Source organism: Panthera tigris, chromosome A1, assembly GCF_018350195.1.
Source record: "Panthera tigris isolate Pti1 chromosome A1, P.tigris_Pti1_mat1.1, whole genome shotgun sequence".
Lineage (NCBI taxonomy): Eukaryota > Metazoa > Chordata > Mammalia > Carnivora > Felidae > Panthera > Panthera tigris.
Window position 1 is genome coordinate 139,046,169 of NC_056660.1, and position 18,960 is coordinate 139,065,128.

The 18,960-nt window shown below is 34.5% G+C and overlaps 1 protein-coding gene across 4 annotated transcripts in view; it reads right to left on the reverse strand.

Annotated features, from left to right (window-relative positions):
• The window catches only part of CERT1 (ceramide transporter 1), a 102,534-nt gene that overhangs the window by 29,131 nt on the left and 54,443 nt on the right, over positions 1-18,960 (reverse strand). For all 4 annotated transcript variants that reach the window (XM_042988546.1, XM_042988553.1, XM_015536539.2 and 1 more), the window contains 4 exons: positions 15,560-15,667; positions 14,645-14,783; positions 9,104-9,187; positions 3,963-4,120 (listed from right to left, as the gene is read on the reverse strand). In XM_042988546.1, the coding sequence (XP_042844480.1) occupies positions 3,963-4,120; positions 9,104-9,187; positions 14,645-14,783; positions 15,560-15,667 (489 nt within the window). The remainder of the gene's footprint in view (positions 1-3,962; positions 4,121-9,103; positions 9,188-14,644; positions 14,784-15,559; positions 15,668-18,960) is intronic.

Sequence of the window (18,960 nt, forward strand, 5' to 3'; positions counted from 1 at the left end):
ATGGCTAAAATTTAAAAACAAACAAATTCCCACAATAACTTGACAATAACAAGTGTTACTAAGAGTAAAGAGCAAGTGAATTCTCATCTATTGCTGATAGAAGTATAAAGTGACATGACCACTTTGGAAAACTGTTTGCCAATACCCACCACAGCTAGCATATACCCCATGAACCAACGATTCTACTCCTAGGTATATGCCCAAGAGAAATGAGTGAATATCCTCCAAAAGCTATGTACAAGAAAGCTCATAGCAGCTTTATTCACAATAGCTAAAATATAAAAACCAAAGGAAAAACTGATAAGCAAACTGAAGTCATACAATGAAATACAACAATAAAAAAGAATAAACTACCACTAAATGTAACAATACAAATAAATCTCATGGTCAATGTTGAGGGAAAAAACAGCCAGACACAAGAGTGTATACGTATATGGTCACCTCTTGAGATGGTGGTATGGTATGGACCAGGAAAAGGCATGCAGGAACCTTCTGGGGTACTATAAAAATTCTTTATCTTAATCTGAGTGGCAGTTATAGAGGTGTATACATATGCATAAAAATCGTCACACAGGACACCTAAGACTGGCACACCTTACCATACTTATGCTATACCTAAATTTTAAAAACTGAACACAACAAAAACATACAGCACAATAATAATATTCAAAGGACTTAAGGGAAAATGAAAAACCACATGAAATTACATATGAGAGCCTATTAACGTAAGCAAACATCTTCAGTGAATTGATTTTCTCTTACTAATACTGTTAATAAGTAAAATTGTTTAATCTTAGAATTTCTGGTCTTAGACATGACTAGCTAACAATTCAGTATATGTCTTCTGTAATAGAAGGGATTATTATAGGTAACCAAGAAAAATAACCACGAAATATTAATTTTCTATTACTCAGCTGAAAAAATAATAGAACTGACATTAGAAACAGTATAAACAATACTGCTATCAAATACCTGTTATTATATCACCTATTACCTATTTAATTGCTCTCAATAGATTAAGCTCTTTGAGGGGCAATTTCCTGCTCATTGCTGTTTCCCCATTTCTAGCTTAGAGCTAGCACATTGGAAGCGTACAAATACTTTTTGAAGGAAACAGAAATTTCACTTAAATCATATTAAATTACCACTGTACTTTCCTTCCCAATTATACGAATTACTTAAAAGACCTATTTGTTGATAAACTAGTCTCTCCACTCAAGAACTTTCTATTTCTTATAGAATATGTCTTATACATATATACATATGTACTTATATGCATATATACACACGTATGTACACTACACATATACACGTATCTATATACATATTTATATCTATCTATATCGACAGGTATACACACACATACATACTGTGTATCACACCCACATTCTTACATTTCACATAAAATGTAACTGAGATCCAAAAAGAAAAAGGAAAGGACCCAAATAAATAAAATCAAGAATGAAAGAGGAGAGATCACAAACAACACAGCAGAAATAAAAACAATAAGAGAATATTATGAGCAATTATATGCCAATAAAATGGGAAATCTGGAAGAAATGGACAAATTCCTAGAAATATATAAACTGTCAAAACTGAAACAGGAAGAGGGGCGCCTGGGTGGCTCAGTCGGTTAAGCGTCCGACTTTGGCTCAGGTCACGATCTCGCGGTCCGTGAGTTCGAGCCCCGCGTCAGGCTCTGGGCTGATGGCTCAGAGCCTGGAGCCTGTTTCCGATTCTGTGTCTCCCTCTCTCTCTGCCCCTCGCCCGTTCATGCTCTGTCTCTCTCTGTCTCAAAAATAAATAAACGTTAAAAAAAAAAACAAAAAAAAAAACAGGAAGAAAGAAAATTTGAACAGACACATAACCAGTAAAGAAATTGAATTAGTAATCAAAAATCTCCCAAGAAACAAGAATCCAGGGCCATATGGCTTTCCAGGGGAATTCTACCAAACATTTAAGGAAGAGTTAACACTTATTCTCTTGAAGTTGTTCCAAAAAATAGAAAAGGAAAACTCCCAAGCTCTTTCTATGAAGCCAGCATTACCTTAATGCCAAAACCAGACAGAGACCCTACAAGAACTATAGACCAATTTTCCTGATGAACATGGATGCAAAAATCCTCAACAAGATATTAGCCAACCGATTCCAACAATACATTAAAAAAATTATTCACCACAACCAAGTGGGATTTATACCTGGGATGCAGGCCTGGTTCAATATCTGCAAAATAATCAATGTGATTCATTACATCAATAAAAGAAAGGACAAGAACCATATGATCCTCTCAACAGATGCAGAGAAAGCATTGGACAAAATACAGCATTGTTTCTTGATAAAAACCCTCAAGAAAGTAGGGATAGAAGGAGCATACCTCAAGATCATTAAAACCATATACAAAAGACCCAATGCTAATATCATCCTCAATGGAGAAAAACAGAGCTTTCCCCTTAAGGTAAGGAACGAGACAGTGATGTCCACTCTCGCCACTGTTATTCAACATAGTATTGGAAGTCTTAGCCTCTGCAATCAGACAACACAAAGAAATAAAAGGCATCCAAATCGGCCAGGAGGAGGTCAAACTTTCACTCCTCACAGATGACATGATACTCTATACAGAAAACCCAAAAGATTCCACCAAAAAACTGCTAGAACTGATCCATGAATTCAGCAAAGTTTCAGGATATAAAATCAATACACAGAAATCGGTTGCATTCCTATATATCAACAATGAAGCAAAAGAAAGAGAAATCAAGGCATCAATCCCATTAACAATTACACGAAAAACCATAAAATACCTAGGAATAAATCTAACCAAAGAGGTGAAAAATCTATACACTGAAAACTATAGAAAGCTTATGAAAGAAATGGAAGAAGACACAAAAAAATGGAAAAAGATTCCATGCTCCTGGATAGGAAGAATACTGTTAAAATATCAATACTACCCAAAGCAATCTACATATTCAATGCAATCCCTATCAAAATAACACCAGCATTCTTCACAGAGCTAGAACAAAAAATCCTAAAATTTGTCTGAAACCAGAAAAGACACTGAGTAGCCAAAGTGATCTTGAAAAAGAAAACCAAAGCAGGAGGCATCACAATCCCGGCCTTCAAGCTGTACTACAAAGCTGTAATGTTTATTTATTTTTGAGAGAGAGAGTGGGAGAGAACGGGGCGGGGGGTGGGGACAGAGATTTCTGCACAAAGTCAGATTTTGACTACTGTCTGGCCTAGTATTCAGAGCTGAAATATAACATAGAGTAAAATTCTTCCAACTGCTACTTAGCATTTCTGGACCAGTCTCTGTACCTCAGTTCCTTCTTTAAATGATGGCATTAGACTAGAACTAAATCTTCTAAGATATGTTACGGTTATAACATTTTATTGTTTTACTGATGTTGAATTCTAAATAGAAGTTTTCCTACTAAACAAATTCACTGAACCAAAGGTGACATTAGGAACTAAAGACTCATATTGTAATATTATTATGAATGCTAAAGTTTAAGCAAAGGTGGAAACAGGTGAATATGAGGCAAATGTTCAATGAACAACGTAATATATGTTAAATAATAGCACAATGACCCTGGAAGTATACACAGCTATGAACACAGTAAGCTAGTGTTTAACTTCATAAACTGGTGTTTAAGAACTTAAATACAGCTGCACGTATTTCGCAATTAAGCTAGGTAATGTTAAATGGCTTATCACTTCTATTCCAAGGCATTTCTATTACTACAAAATTTTTTATATTAAAATCCTACCAAGAATTTATGTTGTATGTAACTAAATACATAACTGGTGAATCTCATTAGGAAAATGAATTTAAGATGCCCACAAAATTTCAGAAGAGTAGTACCCCCTGCTACTTCTATCAATCCCAATAGATTTTTCCCTAAGAAATTACTATAAAGCTGAATCAAATTGGATCATTTTTTAAAAAGAAGAAAAACAACACTTACCTTATCCAGTCTTTTTTGCCAGCTGTCCTCACGTTTTACCATCAGTTCAATACAGTGAGAAAGTGTAGCAAGGATTCCAGCAGTAGTTGCTTTAAAAGTTATCGCCTCCCCTTTAAAGTCTATACCATTAATTCCTCTTGGTGTTACATGTGGAAATACTGGGGGAAAAAAAAGCTATTCACTGAACATCTTTGTAATGAAGAAATAAGTCTTCATCAAAATGTAAAACTAAAAAATGTTTAAAAACCCAGTAAGTCAGAGCAGGCTCTTGGATTCTAATCCTCCTCTTGATGGCCAACATTTAAAAATTTCCATCCATACTCTATAAGCAAAGAAGCTTGTGGCAGCGTATGTACTTTCATAACTTTTTTTCTGGATGTTGTTTCATGAAATCTATTTGCTGTACTACACCCAGTGAACAAAGTGGTAGGAGGAATACTTTAACAATAATACTCTGACATCTTAAAGTGGGACGAAACTATGGCAAGAACTACCTTACATTTTGAGAGACCTAAAATTTAAAAAATACCTAAAGATAAACCATACAGAATTGAATAAGGTATGTAAAATTAAAATAAATGTCCAAAATTAAGTCTGAGACCAATGCACATGTTAAATGGCTCTTATGTTTATATTTTATAATTTTAACTCAGAGTTAGTCTTTGAATTAAATGAAAACTCTTACAACTCATAAGATGCAAGCAAGAGAGCATAATATCTTATACCATTAACTAATAAGAAACCACTCCAAGAGAACTCCTTAAGAGAAATAATGATACTTTCAACTTTAAAAACTCCTATATAGATATGACTTAGCAAAGGTATAATCCACAAAAGAAGTAATAAAATGAACTTCATCAAAATTTAAAATTTCTGCTCTTGAAAGTACCATTAAAAGAATGAAAGTTGTAGTTACGCAGAATGAATAAGTGTAAAGGTCTAATGTATGGCAAGAGGACTATAGTTAATAACACTGTAAATTTGCTAAGACAGATTTATCAACTTTGATATCTTTTCAAAGAACCAATTTATAGTTGGATTGTATTGTATTTTGAGTCTCTTCTTTTATAATAAAGGTGTTTCAGCTATAAATTTCCCTCTAAGCACAGCTTTAGTTGCAGTCCATCAGTTTTGGTATATTGTATTTTTGCTTTCATTCATCTCATAGTATTTTCTAATTTCCTTTCTGATTTTGTCTTTAATCCACTGGTTATATGTGAGGGTGTTAATGTCTATGTATTTGTGAATACCCTAAATTTCTGTCACTGATTTTTCATTTTATTCCATTGTGGTTAGAGGATGTACTTTGTATGATTTCAATCCTTTTAAATTAATTGACGCTTGTTTATGGTCTCTCCTGAAGAATGTTACATATACTATTCTCCTATTGTTAAGGATATTGTTAAGAATATATATTTTCCTATTGTTAAGTGGAGAGTTCCATAGATGTCTACCAGGTCTGTTTGTTTTTATAAGTATTTTATTTCCTTGGTGTTCTTCCTACTTGTTGTATCCATTATTGAGAGCTGGAGAGTCAAGTCTCAAACTATTACAATTCAATTGTCTTTTTTTTCCTCTTCAATTTATTCAGTTTTTGCTCCATGTATTCTGTTATTATATACAACTACATGTATAATTGTTATGCCTTTTTGATGAATTGACACTATTATCATAAAGTCTCCTCTTTTGACTCTAGAAATATAAACTAAGAAAAGGATGCACAGAACATAACAAGAAAACTTACATTAGAGGTAAGTATTGTTCACAAAAGGTTGAGGAAACAGTCTTTACATCATGATTTAGAACCGTGAGATCATGACCTGAGTTGAAGTTGGATGCTTAACCGACTAAGCTACCCAAGCGCCCCAGGAAGGTGTTTTCATATCCAAAAATTCCTCCTCTAGTCTAATATTCAAATTACCTTTAAGTGTCTTTATTATCATCTTAGAACCTGTGGAAGTTTTATTCTAATCTTCACATCTCACCCCCAATCCTATTCTTGGAATACATACAATTTATTATCAGGTCGGTATACTAGTTCTAAATTTTTAAAAATCTTAACATATTCACTAATCACAATAGGTAATCTTGACCAAATCTTTTTTAAAGTTTACTTATGTTTTAAAAAGAGAGCGTGCATGCGCATGAGTGGGGAAGAGGCAGAGAGAGAGGGAGAGAGAATCCTAAGCAGGCTCCATACTGACAGTGCAGAGCCGGATGTGGGGCTTGATCCCATGGCTGTGAGATCATGATCTGGGCCAAAATCAAGAGTTGGGACCCTTAATTGACTGAGCCCCCAGGTGCCCCTAGACCAAAGCTTTAATGATGGCTCTAATGGTAAAATTTGTTACAATGACCACTCCCAAGAATCAAGTATCATTTCTCCCTTTTCTGATGTTGGCTGCATCTAACACTAAGAGCCTGTCTTTTTTGAGAGATGACTGACACCCTAATCCCATGCTATGATCAAGCAGTACCAGATTTAAAGACTACATGTTCTATTCACTTTACCAGATTATATAGAAAACTTCTAACTCATTTCTAACTCTAACAGAAAGTTACTTTCCATCTATGGTAATTAACAAGAGTTACTTTGCATCAACAGTAAGAAGGAATTATTCCGTTTATTTTTAAAGTTTTTACTTATTTATTTTCTTGGGGGGTGGAGAGAGTGAAGAGAGCATGAATACAAGTGGGAGAGGGGCAGAGAGAGAAGGAGAGAGCAGGGTGGGGGACAGAGAATCCCAAGCAACCTCCACACTGTTAGCACGGAGCCCAATGTGGCAATGTGGGGCTTGAACCCATGAACCATGAGATCTGGACTGAGGTGAAATCAAGAGTCAGTTGCTTAACCGACTAAGCCACCCCAAGAAAGCAATTATCTTATTTTATTTTAATGTTCTTTTAATTTATTTAAAAATGAGAGAGAGAATAAATTTTTATTTATTTTAAAATACGAGAGAGAGAGAGAGAGAGAGAGAGAGAGAGAGAATGAATGAATAAATAAATGGGGGACCGGTAGAGAGGAAGACACAGAATCTGAAGCAGGCTCCAGGCTCAGAGCTGTCAGCACAGAGCCCGACGTGGGGCTCAAACTCATGAACTGCGAGATCATGACCTGAGCCAAAGTTGGACACTTAATCAACTGAGCCACCCAGGCACCCTGAAAGGAATTATTTTAAACAGTGCATTCCACAAGTGTACTTCAAACATGACTCATGATTTAAAAAATTATGTAAACATCTTGTAGGGTATTTCTCTAAATGATTCTAATAACTTTGCCTTCTGTTGCTTGGTTTCAAGTCTCCAGAAAAAGAGATTGGAGGCTTTCCTCAAATGTCTGGAAATCTGGCTATCTGTTCACATTTAAGAGTAAGTTACTAGAAGCTCTGTAAGCATCAGCAGGGTTTTAAACCCAGTGGACTTCATTTAAGGGTGATCTGGTAGTGAGACAGCTTCTTCATGGTAGATGTAGAAAATCTCTATAGGTCCCTTCCTTGTGGTCATTCAGCATCTAGAGTTATGTTCTATTTTTGTATCAGAAAATATACATCTGGTTGATGGGTATTCTGGAAACAGGGTAAAAGAAGGGAGCTTCAGTACACAGACTTTCATTTCATGCCTGATCATCAGAGTTCTTGGAGATAAAAAGAACAATGAGGTTGCTAAATTTTAATACTCAGTTTGTAAATTTCTGCATAATCACTTTATTGATGATAGGCCAATACACCTATCTTTTGCTGTGCCAGGTATTCCAGAATCTAGAACCGTCCATTTCAATTTCTATAGAAAATAAATTTCTATTCTATTCTGGGGAGTGTAGGTCGGGGAACTGACTGGGCTAGAAGATTGGACTTGCGAGTTTTACAATTTAACAATTTTCTCAATGTCCAAACAAAATCTTTTTTCCATTAAAGCAGATTATTTATTGTGAAATTAAAATATAACTTGAAATAATCTTCCCCAAATAACCCTCTAATTTAATAAAGATAAATCTAGATGGCTCAGTAAGGTTCAACATTTCAGTCCCAAGTCCCAAGTCCCAAGGATAGATAACCCTGTAGTAAGAAGCTAGTATTTCACAAGACTGAGGGGAGGGCAGGTCATAAGCAGGAAGAAAGCTATGATGAAACTAAGGAACAGGAAGAGCCAAAAAGGAAAAAGTAGGGGGACAGAAGTATCAGATTTTAGTATCAATAAAAGAATATTCCACTGTGATCTACAAAAAAGAAAATTAATTCCATGCATATGACAGTTTGAAAAATTATTTGAAAACAGGCCACAAATTATACCTCACATTCTTTCACAACATTAGCAAAAATAAGCTTAATTAGATTAACTTATTTTTTCACAATGTCTTATTTTTGTAACTTAAAAAATTTTTTACAAATCTAATCCAGCTTTTTTGTAGGATATTTCAAAAGAAGAGTACTGACTATGGATCACAGGTTTCTGGATTTGTTTTTTTTGTTTTTTCAGGCTTAAGATTCCTCATGTAAATGATACCATGCAGTATTTGTCTTTGGCTTATTTCTCTTACATTAGGCCCTCGAGCTTCATCCATGTTGGTGCAAATTGCAGGTTTCTAATGAACAATTCAGAATTCTATCTAATAAGTTAGCCATTATAAATACAGCAAAATAAATGGGTATATGAAATAAACCACCTTGCTCCTGTGTCTATAAACAAATACGTGGTGAAATCAGAGCTATTTTTAATAACTTATATTTAATAACACTGATTATATACTTTTTAATACCAGTTTATTAAGTGGAGACAGAAAAGTACGTTCAACAGAGAGAATATACTCTAAATAAACATTCAAGTTATATTATAATGCTTCCCCTCCAAGAAATAAACTTTGAGTGCTAGAAACTGATTTTATAACTGCTGAAATAAGCAGGTCAATGTCTGGAATTTAGAATGAGTCTTTGTTAGATCATGAGCTGCCATTATTATTTAATGTCACAATGTGTATTTTACTCATATGTCTTTTCCTGGAAGAAACTTTCACTTTCCAGTAATTACACTGCTTTTTAAGAACTACTCAATTAGATAATTATTCTTGCTATATACTTAGTTATTATATAACTTTAGAAAGTACACTTAATCCAGCCAACCGGAAAAAATATACTACTTACACTTTTCCTTATTGCCATTAGTATTATGCAAGAAGTCTCCATCGGAACGTGTTGTAGGAAAGTCATCTTCATCATCTTCTACCACTAAAGAAAATATATTTCAGGATATTAGGATTAAAGGAAATAGAAAACCAATTTTTTCTTATGTTCGAATGAAGTCAATATATTCTAGATTCTGTTGTCAAGGTATGCCCAAGGTTGTCAAGGTATGCCCAATAAACATGCTGTGCAATGTCTTGAAATACATTAGAAAAATTGTACCCATTCTCATTTGTGTAAGGGATAACATTGAGATATGAATTATTTTGTCCTTTAGTCATCCTATCCCTTCCTACCCAGCTTGGGGTGATTTCATAAGTCTACCAGAGGCCTGCAAGGGCTGAGCAGGACTGTAAGAGAGTAAGTTACATGCAAAAGATACCTTAATTTGCCTCTGGGAGTTCTTAAGTTTACTATTTCTGCATGTGTAGGGGATGACTTACAGGTCATGACAACAAAATGACTTACAGGTGTGATATCAATTTGCATTCATCCTTATGTGTCTGTGCCTGGACATTCCTTTTAACTTACTCAGTTCCAGAAAAAACAGAATCCCCTATGTTCTCTTTCTGCATACCTTTTTGTTCTATGTTCTATCCCTTTTTCTAACATACTTTAATTCACTGTATTATGTATTCCAATCTTAATGCAAATTTATAAACCTTATTCTCTGCTATCACGTTTTTTAATGGCTTCTTTCTTTTCTTTTTAGGTACTCCCTTTCTATGTAAGAAGTCTTCATTCTAAATTAATGTTTTACTTCTTATCTCTTTACATCAGGAGTAACTTCATCCTACAATAAACATTTCATCTACTTTAGCTCTCTCTCTCCAATGGATGTAGAGTCCACCCCTGTTTCTTATTCCTCCCCTAAATGGTAATAATCACCATGAAAAATACTTTTGTTCTGTACTGGCATTTTCTAGTTATTAGGCTATTTCATTTTTTCATCACTTAAAAATTTTGCTACTCATCTATAACAACTTTTTCAAATCATAAGCTATTATCTACTAATACCTACTACTCATTTCTACCTAGCAAAGTGATATCAATACCTGACTAACATTTTTCTTTTCTATGTCCATCATTCCTATAGATGTCAATATTCATATTGAAGCCTCTGCAGGCATCTTAGTCCCAAGATTCATCAGATTCCCAGATTGTGTGGATCTTCATCTTCTTGTCAATCATTTGCAAATATGGTCAATTCTAAGAAGTTCATTAACACAGCATACTGCTGTTTTTAAATCAGTACTTACCATCAAACAAGATCCTGACCTTGACTCAATACTACTTTGGTCAACTGTTCTTAAATACTACTAAAAGGTTTGTGCTTCACTTATCTCACTAGGATCTATTTTGGGTTTTGTATCTCTAACCATCTAATAGCCTAGTACCACCAAACAGGGATTTTCAACTTTATTTTTCTAGCGCAACACTCAATATAAAATTGATGAAAATAAGAGCTGTTCTGGCTAAAAGAGTGGCGTTCCTCTTTTCCTTCCCAACCAAGCACTCCTTGTCCATCCTTGAGCTACCTTTAAGGGATGTCTGACAGGATTTAAAGCCAATGTCCTAATATAAATCCCCCATCCCAATCAGACTGGTTTTCCTTACTAACATTCAAATCTATTATGTTAAATTGTATCTTTGGATCTTGCACATTCCTGCTTTCCCTATCCCTGCAATAATCTAAACGAACCACATTAAAAACAGCAGCTATTATTTATTGAATTTTTGCTGTTATGCACAGTTCTAATGTATGTATATTCTCACTTAATTCTCACAATCATATGTGCTGGATATAATATTCACTTTATAGCTGAGACAACAGATGTGAAAAAATGTTAAGTAATCTACTTCAAGTCAACAAACTAACCATGAATAAAAGCAAGATTAATAGAAACTTTCCTTTGATGCGATACATCTATCTTCTTTTAAAATCAAACACTATGTTTAGGGTAGAGATAATGTTTTCTACTTTTGAAAACCATACACACACACACACACACACACACACACACACACACACACGACTTTAAAGGTTAGTTAAATCCTACTGAAGTATGTGTGGAAATGTGGGTGGTCTGGCTAAGACTGCCTAACTAACAATTCTGATTAATTATTTTATATAAAAACACTGAACACCTAAAATAAATGAGAATTTGCTGTTATCATTTCAATGACACACTTAAAAAAGCACAGTGATTCTTAAAATTCTTTAAGCCATAAAAACACTTCAAACCAAGAATACTCTACCCGGCAAAGTTATCATTCAGAATTCAAGGAGAGAGAAAGAGTTTGCCACACAAGCAAAAGCTAAAGGAGTTTGTCACCACTAAACTGGCCTTACAGGAAATGTTAAGGAGACTTCTTTAGGCTGAAAAGTAAGTGAGTTAATTAGAAACAAGAAAATATATGAAAGAATAAATTCTCATTGGAAAGGTAAACAGAGTAAAGGTAGTAGATTAATAACATATAAAGCTAGCATGAAGGCTACATGACAAAGTATTAGAGCAATCCACTACCTACAATCCACTGTTGTCATATTTTGATAATTTTTATCTATTTATTTAGAGAAAGATAAGAGAGAACATGAACAGGGCAGAGAGAGAGGGACAGAGAGAATCCCAAGCAGACTCCACACTGTCAGTGTGGAGCCTGATGTGGGGCTCGAACTCACAAACTGTGACATCATGACCTGGGCCGAAATCAAGAGCTGGATGCTTAATCAACTGAGCCACCCAGGCACCCCCAAGGTATTGATAATTTAATGAAAGATCCTTAGATTCAGTTCAGCAACTCTGATCTACAAAGTAGGAAACTATGGTCCATGTCCTTATTTCACCTTTACCCAGCATGAGTTCTTAAAAATATCAATATTTTTTATAATAGCATTTATAGGGAAATCAGTTGTTATGGGTTGAATTATGTCCCTGCAACATTCATATGTTAGAAGTCCTAACCTTCCGTACCTCAGAATGTGACTGTATCTTGAGACGGGGTGTTCACAGAGGTAATCAGGTTAAAATGAAGTCACTAGGGTGGCCCCTAATCCAAGATGACCAGTGTCCTCATAAACGAAGGAAATTTAAACACAGGCACTTACAGAAGGAAGATGATGTGAAGACAAAGGGAAGAGACAACCCATCTATAAGCTCAGGAGAGAGACCTAAAATAGATCCTTCCCTCATGGCCCTCAGAAGAAACCAATGTTGGTAACAACTCATCTCGGATTTCTAGCCTCCAGAACTGTGAGAAAATACATTTCTCTTGTTTAAGCCACCTGGGCAGACTCCAGAGGGGCTGCTGAGCCAGATGGCAGCACTGCCGCCCCATCAGCTCCTCGCTGTCCTAGTCTATAGTACTTTGTGATAGCAGCCCTAACAAATTAATATATTAGTCTACCACTGTTGCTATTTATTCAAACATGAATAGCATTTAAAATTATTTTTCAAAGATTCTATACAACCTGGTTATCATTGTATCCCAACTTCTAAGCCTTCCATTATCACTTTTGTCCTCGAAATGTTCTCTACTACTGATAAGATCATTTAAAAATAAATAAATCAATTCTGTATGTATTCTCTTTTTGTTGAAAGGGCTATTTGCAAGCAAATGAAAGATGATGTGTAATGTTTAGTTTGATAAGAAAAGATATACACACATTTTTCTTAAGGAGAAACACAAGTTGAAGGGCCTTTCTTTTTAGAGAAATAAATATCAAATGTTAAAGAACCTAAAACTTAAAGTCTATGAAATATAAAGAACATTAAGGCTACTTAATTTAGATAAAATTAAGTACCTAAATTAAGTACTTTATAAGGAATATGGGTTTCTGCTTCTGACCAACATAGAAGAAACAGGCTACCCTCTAGAATGAAACTAAAAAACTGGAAAAACTACATGAAACAATGGTTTTCAAGACATTGGATATTAGGCCACAAAGGACAATGATTCCTGAGAGTCAGGGAACAAATAACATGAGCCCTATGACTGCTCCAGGTTACTGTCTTGGGAGAGTTTCCAAGCTTTAGAGTAAGGAGGAAACCAGGAGTCTGGCAGACTCTAAGGTGAGAAGGAACTGACAGTACAGAGAAACAAAGGCAACTGGAATTCACAAGGCAGATGACTGCAGAGGAGAGGCCCGTACAGAGAAAGAATTCTGAAGATCAGCAGAAGGTCCCTTTGAACATTCAGTAGAGTACTGTTAGCACATACAAGTGAGGGAACTATAGAGGCCAGGGAAAGAACTGTATGAAAAAATTCCAGGGAAAAGTATCCAAAACCTACACGGTACAGGGAAAAGTACCTGTTTCCAAATCACGGACTGGAAAACCTCATAATTCACAGTGTACTGGTTAAAGAACACTGAAAACTCTTGCCTCAGTAGTGGGGAGAAATTAAAATACATAACTGTAAGGTTCTTATACTATGCTTGGAAGTGGCATGTTACTTGAAGGTAGTTAAATGTACATACTATGAACCATAAAGTAGCCACTAAAATAACGAAGAGTAATAGCTAAAAAGCCAAAGGAGGTAACAAAATTATTTACTAAATACTCAATCCAAAAGAAGGCAGAAGGGAGGGAAAAGAATAGAGAGAACAAAAAGTATCAACTCAGATCAAACACATTTAATAAGACCAAGAAATGAAACCTTGTCAAGCAACCTAGTTATACTGGGAATGAACATGGTGCTATTTAGGAATACTGAAGGCATTTTTGTCTTCACAGCAAAGGAAAGGAACAAATGAAGAGCAGATGTTAACAACATCAGTAATATCTTTAGCAGTAACAAAGAAAGAGTAACTTTAAAAACTTACACGAGTTAACTTAAGATCATGTCTCTTAAATAAAAAAATTCACTAAAGATTATTTTTAAACGTCTATGTAGCTCCATTATTGATTTCTTCTTCTATGAGAAAAAAGCCAGAGGAAGGGAGGGGGAGAGAGAGAAGTGAAGAGAAAAAGGAAGGGAGAAGAGGAGGAGGAAGACAGAGGAATACAGAGATCAAATGATTTCAGATTTAGAGGATTTAACATAAACATGCTTCTCTGTAAAAGACTCATCAGGGGGTAATTTTTTTTTTTTTTTTTTTTAAAGTTAAGCTCTAGGCCTAACGTGGAGCTTGAACTCATGACCTGAGATCAAGAGTTGCATGCTCTACCAACTGAGCCAGCCAGGTGCCCCACAGGGTAAATTTATTAGACGTGATCATGTGAAATACCCCATACTACCGAGATGATAGATATATTTTTTAATGGAATAAAGAGTTTAAAAATCATGTAAAAGTCTTCAATGGCATCTGGTTTCGGTGATCAGATTAATCAGGATATGTTAATATAGTATACAAGTTATAATACTGAAATCTGTTACACTGGGGGTTTTCAGCAAGTGACTATAATTACCTTTATCACTTAAAGACATTACCCTTTAAGATCAAGAAGCTTTAAATCCATTCATTCTCCAAGTAAAAATAGTGGTAATAGCCTAATTAACCTTTATCCCTTTGAAGTTCATCCTTGGAGACAGCATCAGCACAGGCATCAAAGTACTTCTGTAAAGTATCAACTTGTCTACACAGGATATCTCTAAAGGTTTCCATTTCAGCCAGTTTTTCACGTAAACTGTGGCCTTTCTGCAAAACACACAAAGTGGCGAGGTAATCCAAGTTAACAAAACTGGAATTTATATACTCCTATGATGTTTCATCACCTTTTAAAGTCTACATCTTATTACTGAGGGGATGGGGTAGGGAGAGTTGTCAAGTTCAATGTAACACTCCCAGGAATAGACTTGAACATGACTAATTAGTGGCTTGACAGTGATAAGCCTGAAGGAAGTAGAGAACAGTTAAGTCTGACAATGTGCTAATATAACATTTAGTATTTTCAAATTAAACACTGTGAGGAAAAATTGTTAAAGACTTTGGGCAAACGTATTACTCGGTGACCTTTCAAAGGAATGGTGAGTGTCATTTACAGAACTCTTAAGAGAGCGTGTTGTTTGATCATATAGAATTTAATTTCGTTGCACTGGAGCTATTTTACAACTCTTTAAGTAGTAGAAAACCGAGAGCAATGTAAAGTCCACAGAGGTGCAAATTAATTTTGTCCAGTGAACACACTTGGTTACTAATCTCTGAACAGAATATATTTGCATATATTAACAAAATCATTTCACTGTTCTTTACATTCTGCTTTGAGCCAATTTTTTTTACATCTTAACTCATTAATGAATGAAATAAAATCTGATATGCTCATTTTATATTTGTAAGAATCATGATTTTGCACCTTAAAAACCATAACAATATGAAAAAAGTTACATTGTGGAATATTTCTTTCAAAAACCTATCAAGTTCTTTTCACAACACTCAGTACTCAATTTATGCTGCCCTATAGCATAACAACAAACCTTGAATGAAGAGGTGGATGTTGCAGAATAGCCACTTGCTCCAGACACCAGTGACACCATAGAGCCATGTCGACGCAAGCTGGATTCAGATCCATATCCAGATTCGGTCTAAAAAGGAAAGTAAACTAAGTGAAAAAAAAGTTAAATAAAAAATACTTCATTATCACAAGAAAAAAAAGTTGTAACTGTGAGGTAATGGGTGTTAACTAAACATCACAATATTCACTTCACAATACATATATATCAAATCATTACGTTGTACACTTTAATACAATGTCACATGTCAATTATATATCAATAAAACTGGAAAAAACACTTAAGAGCAAACAAAAGTTTCCCATAAATAAATAAGGTGATTGTAACAATAATTAGCAATTTGAGTCCACTCAAGAAATACAGGTAACCCAATGGCATAAGTAATGCTTTTCAATTCCTAGTTGCCATTTAATTGGGAAATTTACTGAACAACAACTTCATGTTGGGCTAGTGGGCTAGGAGGGTTAAATAACAGGAAAACTACCTTGAGTAGTCAAATTCAGAGACAAAGTAGAATAGTGGTTACCAGGGACTAGAGGAAGGGGGAAATGAGGAGTTGGAATTTTACAGGCAGAGTTTTTGTTGCAGAAAAGGAAAAAGTTCTGGAGATGGATGGTGATGTTCGAGATGGATGTACTTACTGTCACAAAACTGTACACTTAAACATGGCTAAAGTGACCAATTGTTACATGCATTTTACCAATAAAAATTGGACAGAACAAGGATAAAAAGATGATAATAGGAAAACTTTCAGTACTATTTCTTTCTAGGCGAATCACTTATCCCGACATAGCTCAAATACAACTGTCTCAGTGAAGCCTTTCTTATTACACCAGGCAGTGCGTCTCTGTATTCTCAACCATTCTAGAGCATGATTACGGCACTCAATTAAAATAGTTTTACACTTTGTAATTACGACTGGAGTTGGAACTTCTAGAAGAAGATTGTATCTTTAAAAAATTTTATAGTAACTTCAATAGTTCATAACAGAAAGAAAGTTTCCAATTTAGTCAGTCTGTTAAGTAATCATACCATGGAAGATAATTAATTGAACTCCTGGATATTTGGGTACAGTTAGACTCCGTACTGTAGTACTACTTGGGGTTGGCATTCCTCAGAGCACCAATTTTCACTCGTCTTATAACAAAAGCAGTAATAATAATATAGACAAAGGAAATGAACATTTGAAAAAAATATTTCCAAGTACCTGAAACCTGCTCAACTATTTTGGATTTCTGATTACTTTCTATTGTTATTTTTTAAAAGTACTACGGATAATTTTAGTCTTAGTCACAAAACTTAAGGTAAAAAAATATCTAATCATTTCTGGTATCATGCCTAGTAGCAACATTTAGAAGGTTTTTAGATTACTTGATTTTCAAGATTAAGACTAGGAATCACTAAAATTAAGCACGATGTATTACAGAAACCATTTCTACTGGCATTTTTACATCCTCTGTGCTCTAGCTCCTGAAAATCCAGTACATTTCCTATACACCTATTGGTTTACCCAAGACATTATTCTAACTGAAAAACATTCTTTTAGGTATAAGAACATTAAGTTTTTATACTGATTTAATTACTAAATTAAATGTTTGTGTTATTGTCTTTGTGTAAATGATACTAATACTAGTTCAAAACATTTTCCAGTTCAGTATCACTTCATTTAACCTAAGTTCATTATTCTAGGAAGAAGATGGAAAAGGAGGAAGAATGAGAAAGGAGGAAGAGGAATCCAAAATCAAAAGAGTAAAACAGCTCATGGAAAAGAGAAAAGTACCTTAGGCAAAGAGACTAGAAACTTATCCATGTGAAAACCTCTTAAAATTCAAGCTTCCAGTATATACTGGTTGCCACACAAAGTGAAATTATCATACTTCAATAATGGTCATTAATAAAACACTCTGTGAAAGATACTGCAATATGTTCTTAACTATGAAGTTACTAAGAAATTACATATAAACTTAAGACTGCATGGAATCAAAGCTCTTCTCTAAGACTTACTTACATATGTCATCCTAACACAATTCCATACCTCAAAGCAAAACAATATTTTAGTGATGAAGCAAAATATGTATTTTTGTGCCAGGAAAACTATTCATGAAAGGGTAAAACATACACTTTATGTAAAATTGTACCTCAAGAAAATTGATATTTTTTTTAGAAGATAAAACTAATCTATGACAAAAGAAAATAGGCCAGGGAATGGGGGGAAATGGTTACAAAAAGGCACAAGAAAATTTGGGGGTACAGGTTATAATTGTCCAAACTCAACTGTCCATTTAAAATGGATACATTTTGAGGCACCTGGGTGGCTTAGTCAATTAAGCTTTCAACTCTTGATATCGGCTCAGGTCATGATCTACACAGTTGTGACACCACGAGCTAGCTCAGTGTGCTCTCTCAAAAGTTAAAAAAAAAAAAAAGGAGAGGTTTGAAGAATGTAATTTGTACCTTAATAAAATAAAAGAAGGTAAGCTTGTTTCAATATCACAGAATCCTACCAAAAGAGAATTCTAACAATCATATAGTTTACAAAAAATAAGACTTTTGAAATAATATCCTAAGCTAGGTTCTTTACCTAAAATGGCTCTAGCTTCTTCTCCTGTCTTTTGATAATAATGTTAACTTTCTAAGGGTGGTGTTTCTACACTTCAATTGTATTGGTTTGGTAAAGTTTTTCATTCAATTTCAATACAGAAGACTGGGGGCGCTTGGTGGCTCTGTCAGTTAAGTGTCTGACTTTGGCTCAGGTCATGATCTCACAATTTGTGGGACCTCACACTTTGGGCTCTGCGCTGACAGCTCAGAGCCTGGAGCCTGCTTTGGATTCTGTGTAGTCTCCTCTCTCTGCCCCTCCCCTTGTGCTCTCTCTCAAAAATAAAATAAACATTTTATAAACAAATAAATAAATATAGAAGGCTAGAATTAAAAGTAAAAGGAACCTATAAGACTAAAAATATAAGGTACTCCATAAGTCACTTATCTCAGACAACTATGTGTTATTCATTTGTAAAGAGAAATTAATCTGAATTGCCTGTTTAAATACAAAACCCTCTTTTGACTTACAAAAAATTTTTATAATATTAAAATAGATTTTGGATGTTTATTTGTAAAATATTCAAAACCAAACAATTTGAAATTTAAATAAATCTATCCTCTCCATCCAGTTGCATTTTATCAATGGGTCTTAGAGGAAGTAAAAACTGCTTATTTTTAAAAGATCTTTTCTTTTAAGATCTTGAAACAAAATAGAAATACAACAAAGTTTTTCTAAAAGTACCTTCACCATAAAACATACCTTTTATTTTCTTGTCTATTTTTTCAGGTTCCACTATTTCAAAACAAGTAATATCTCCTCACAA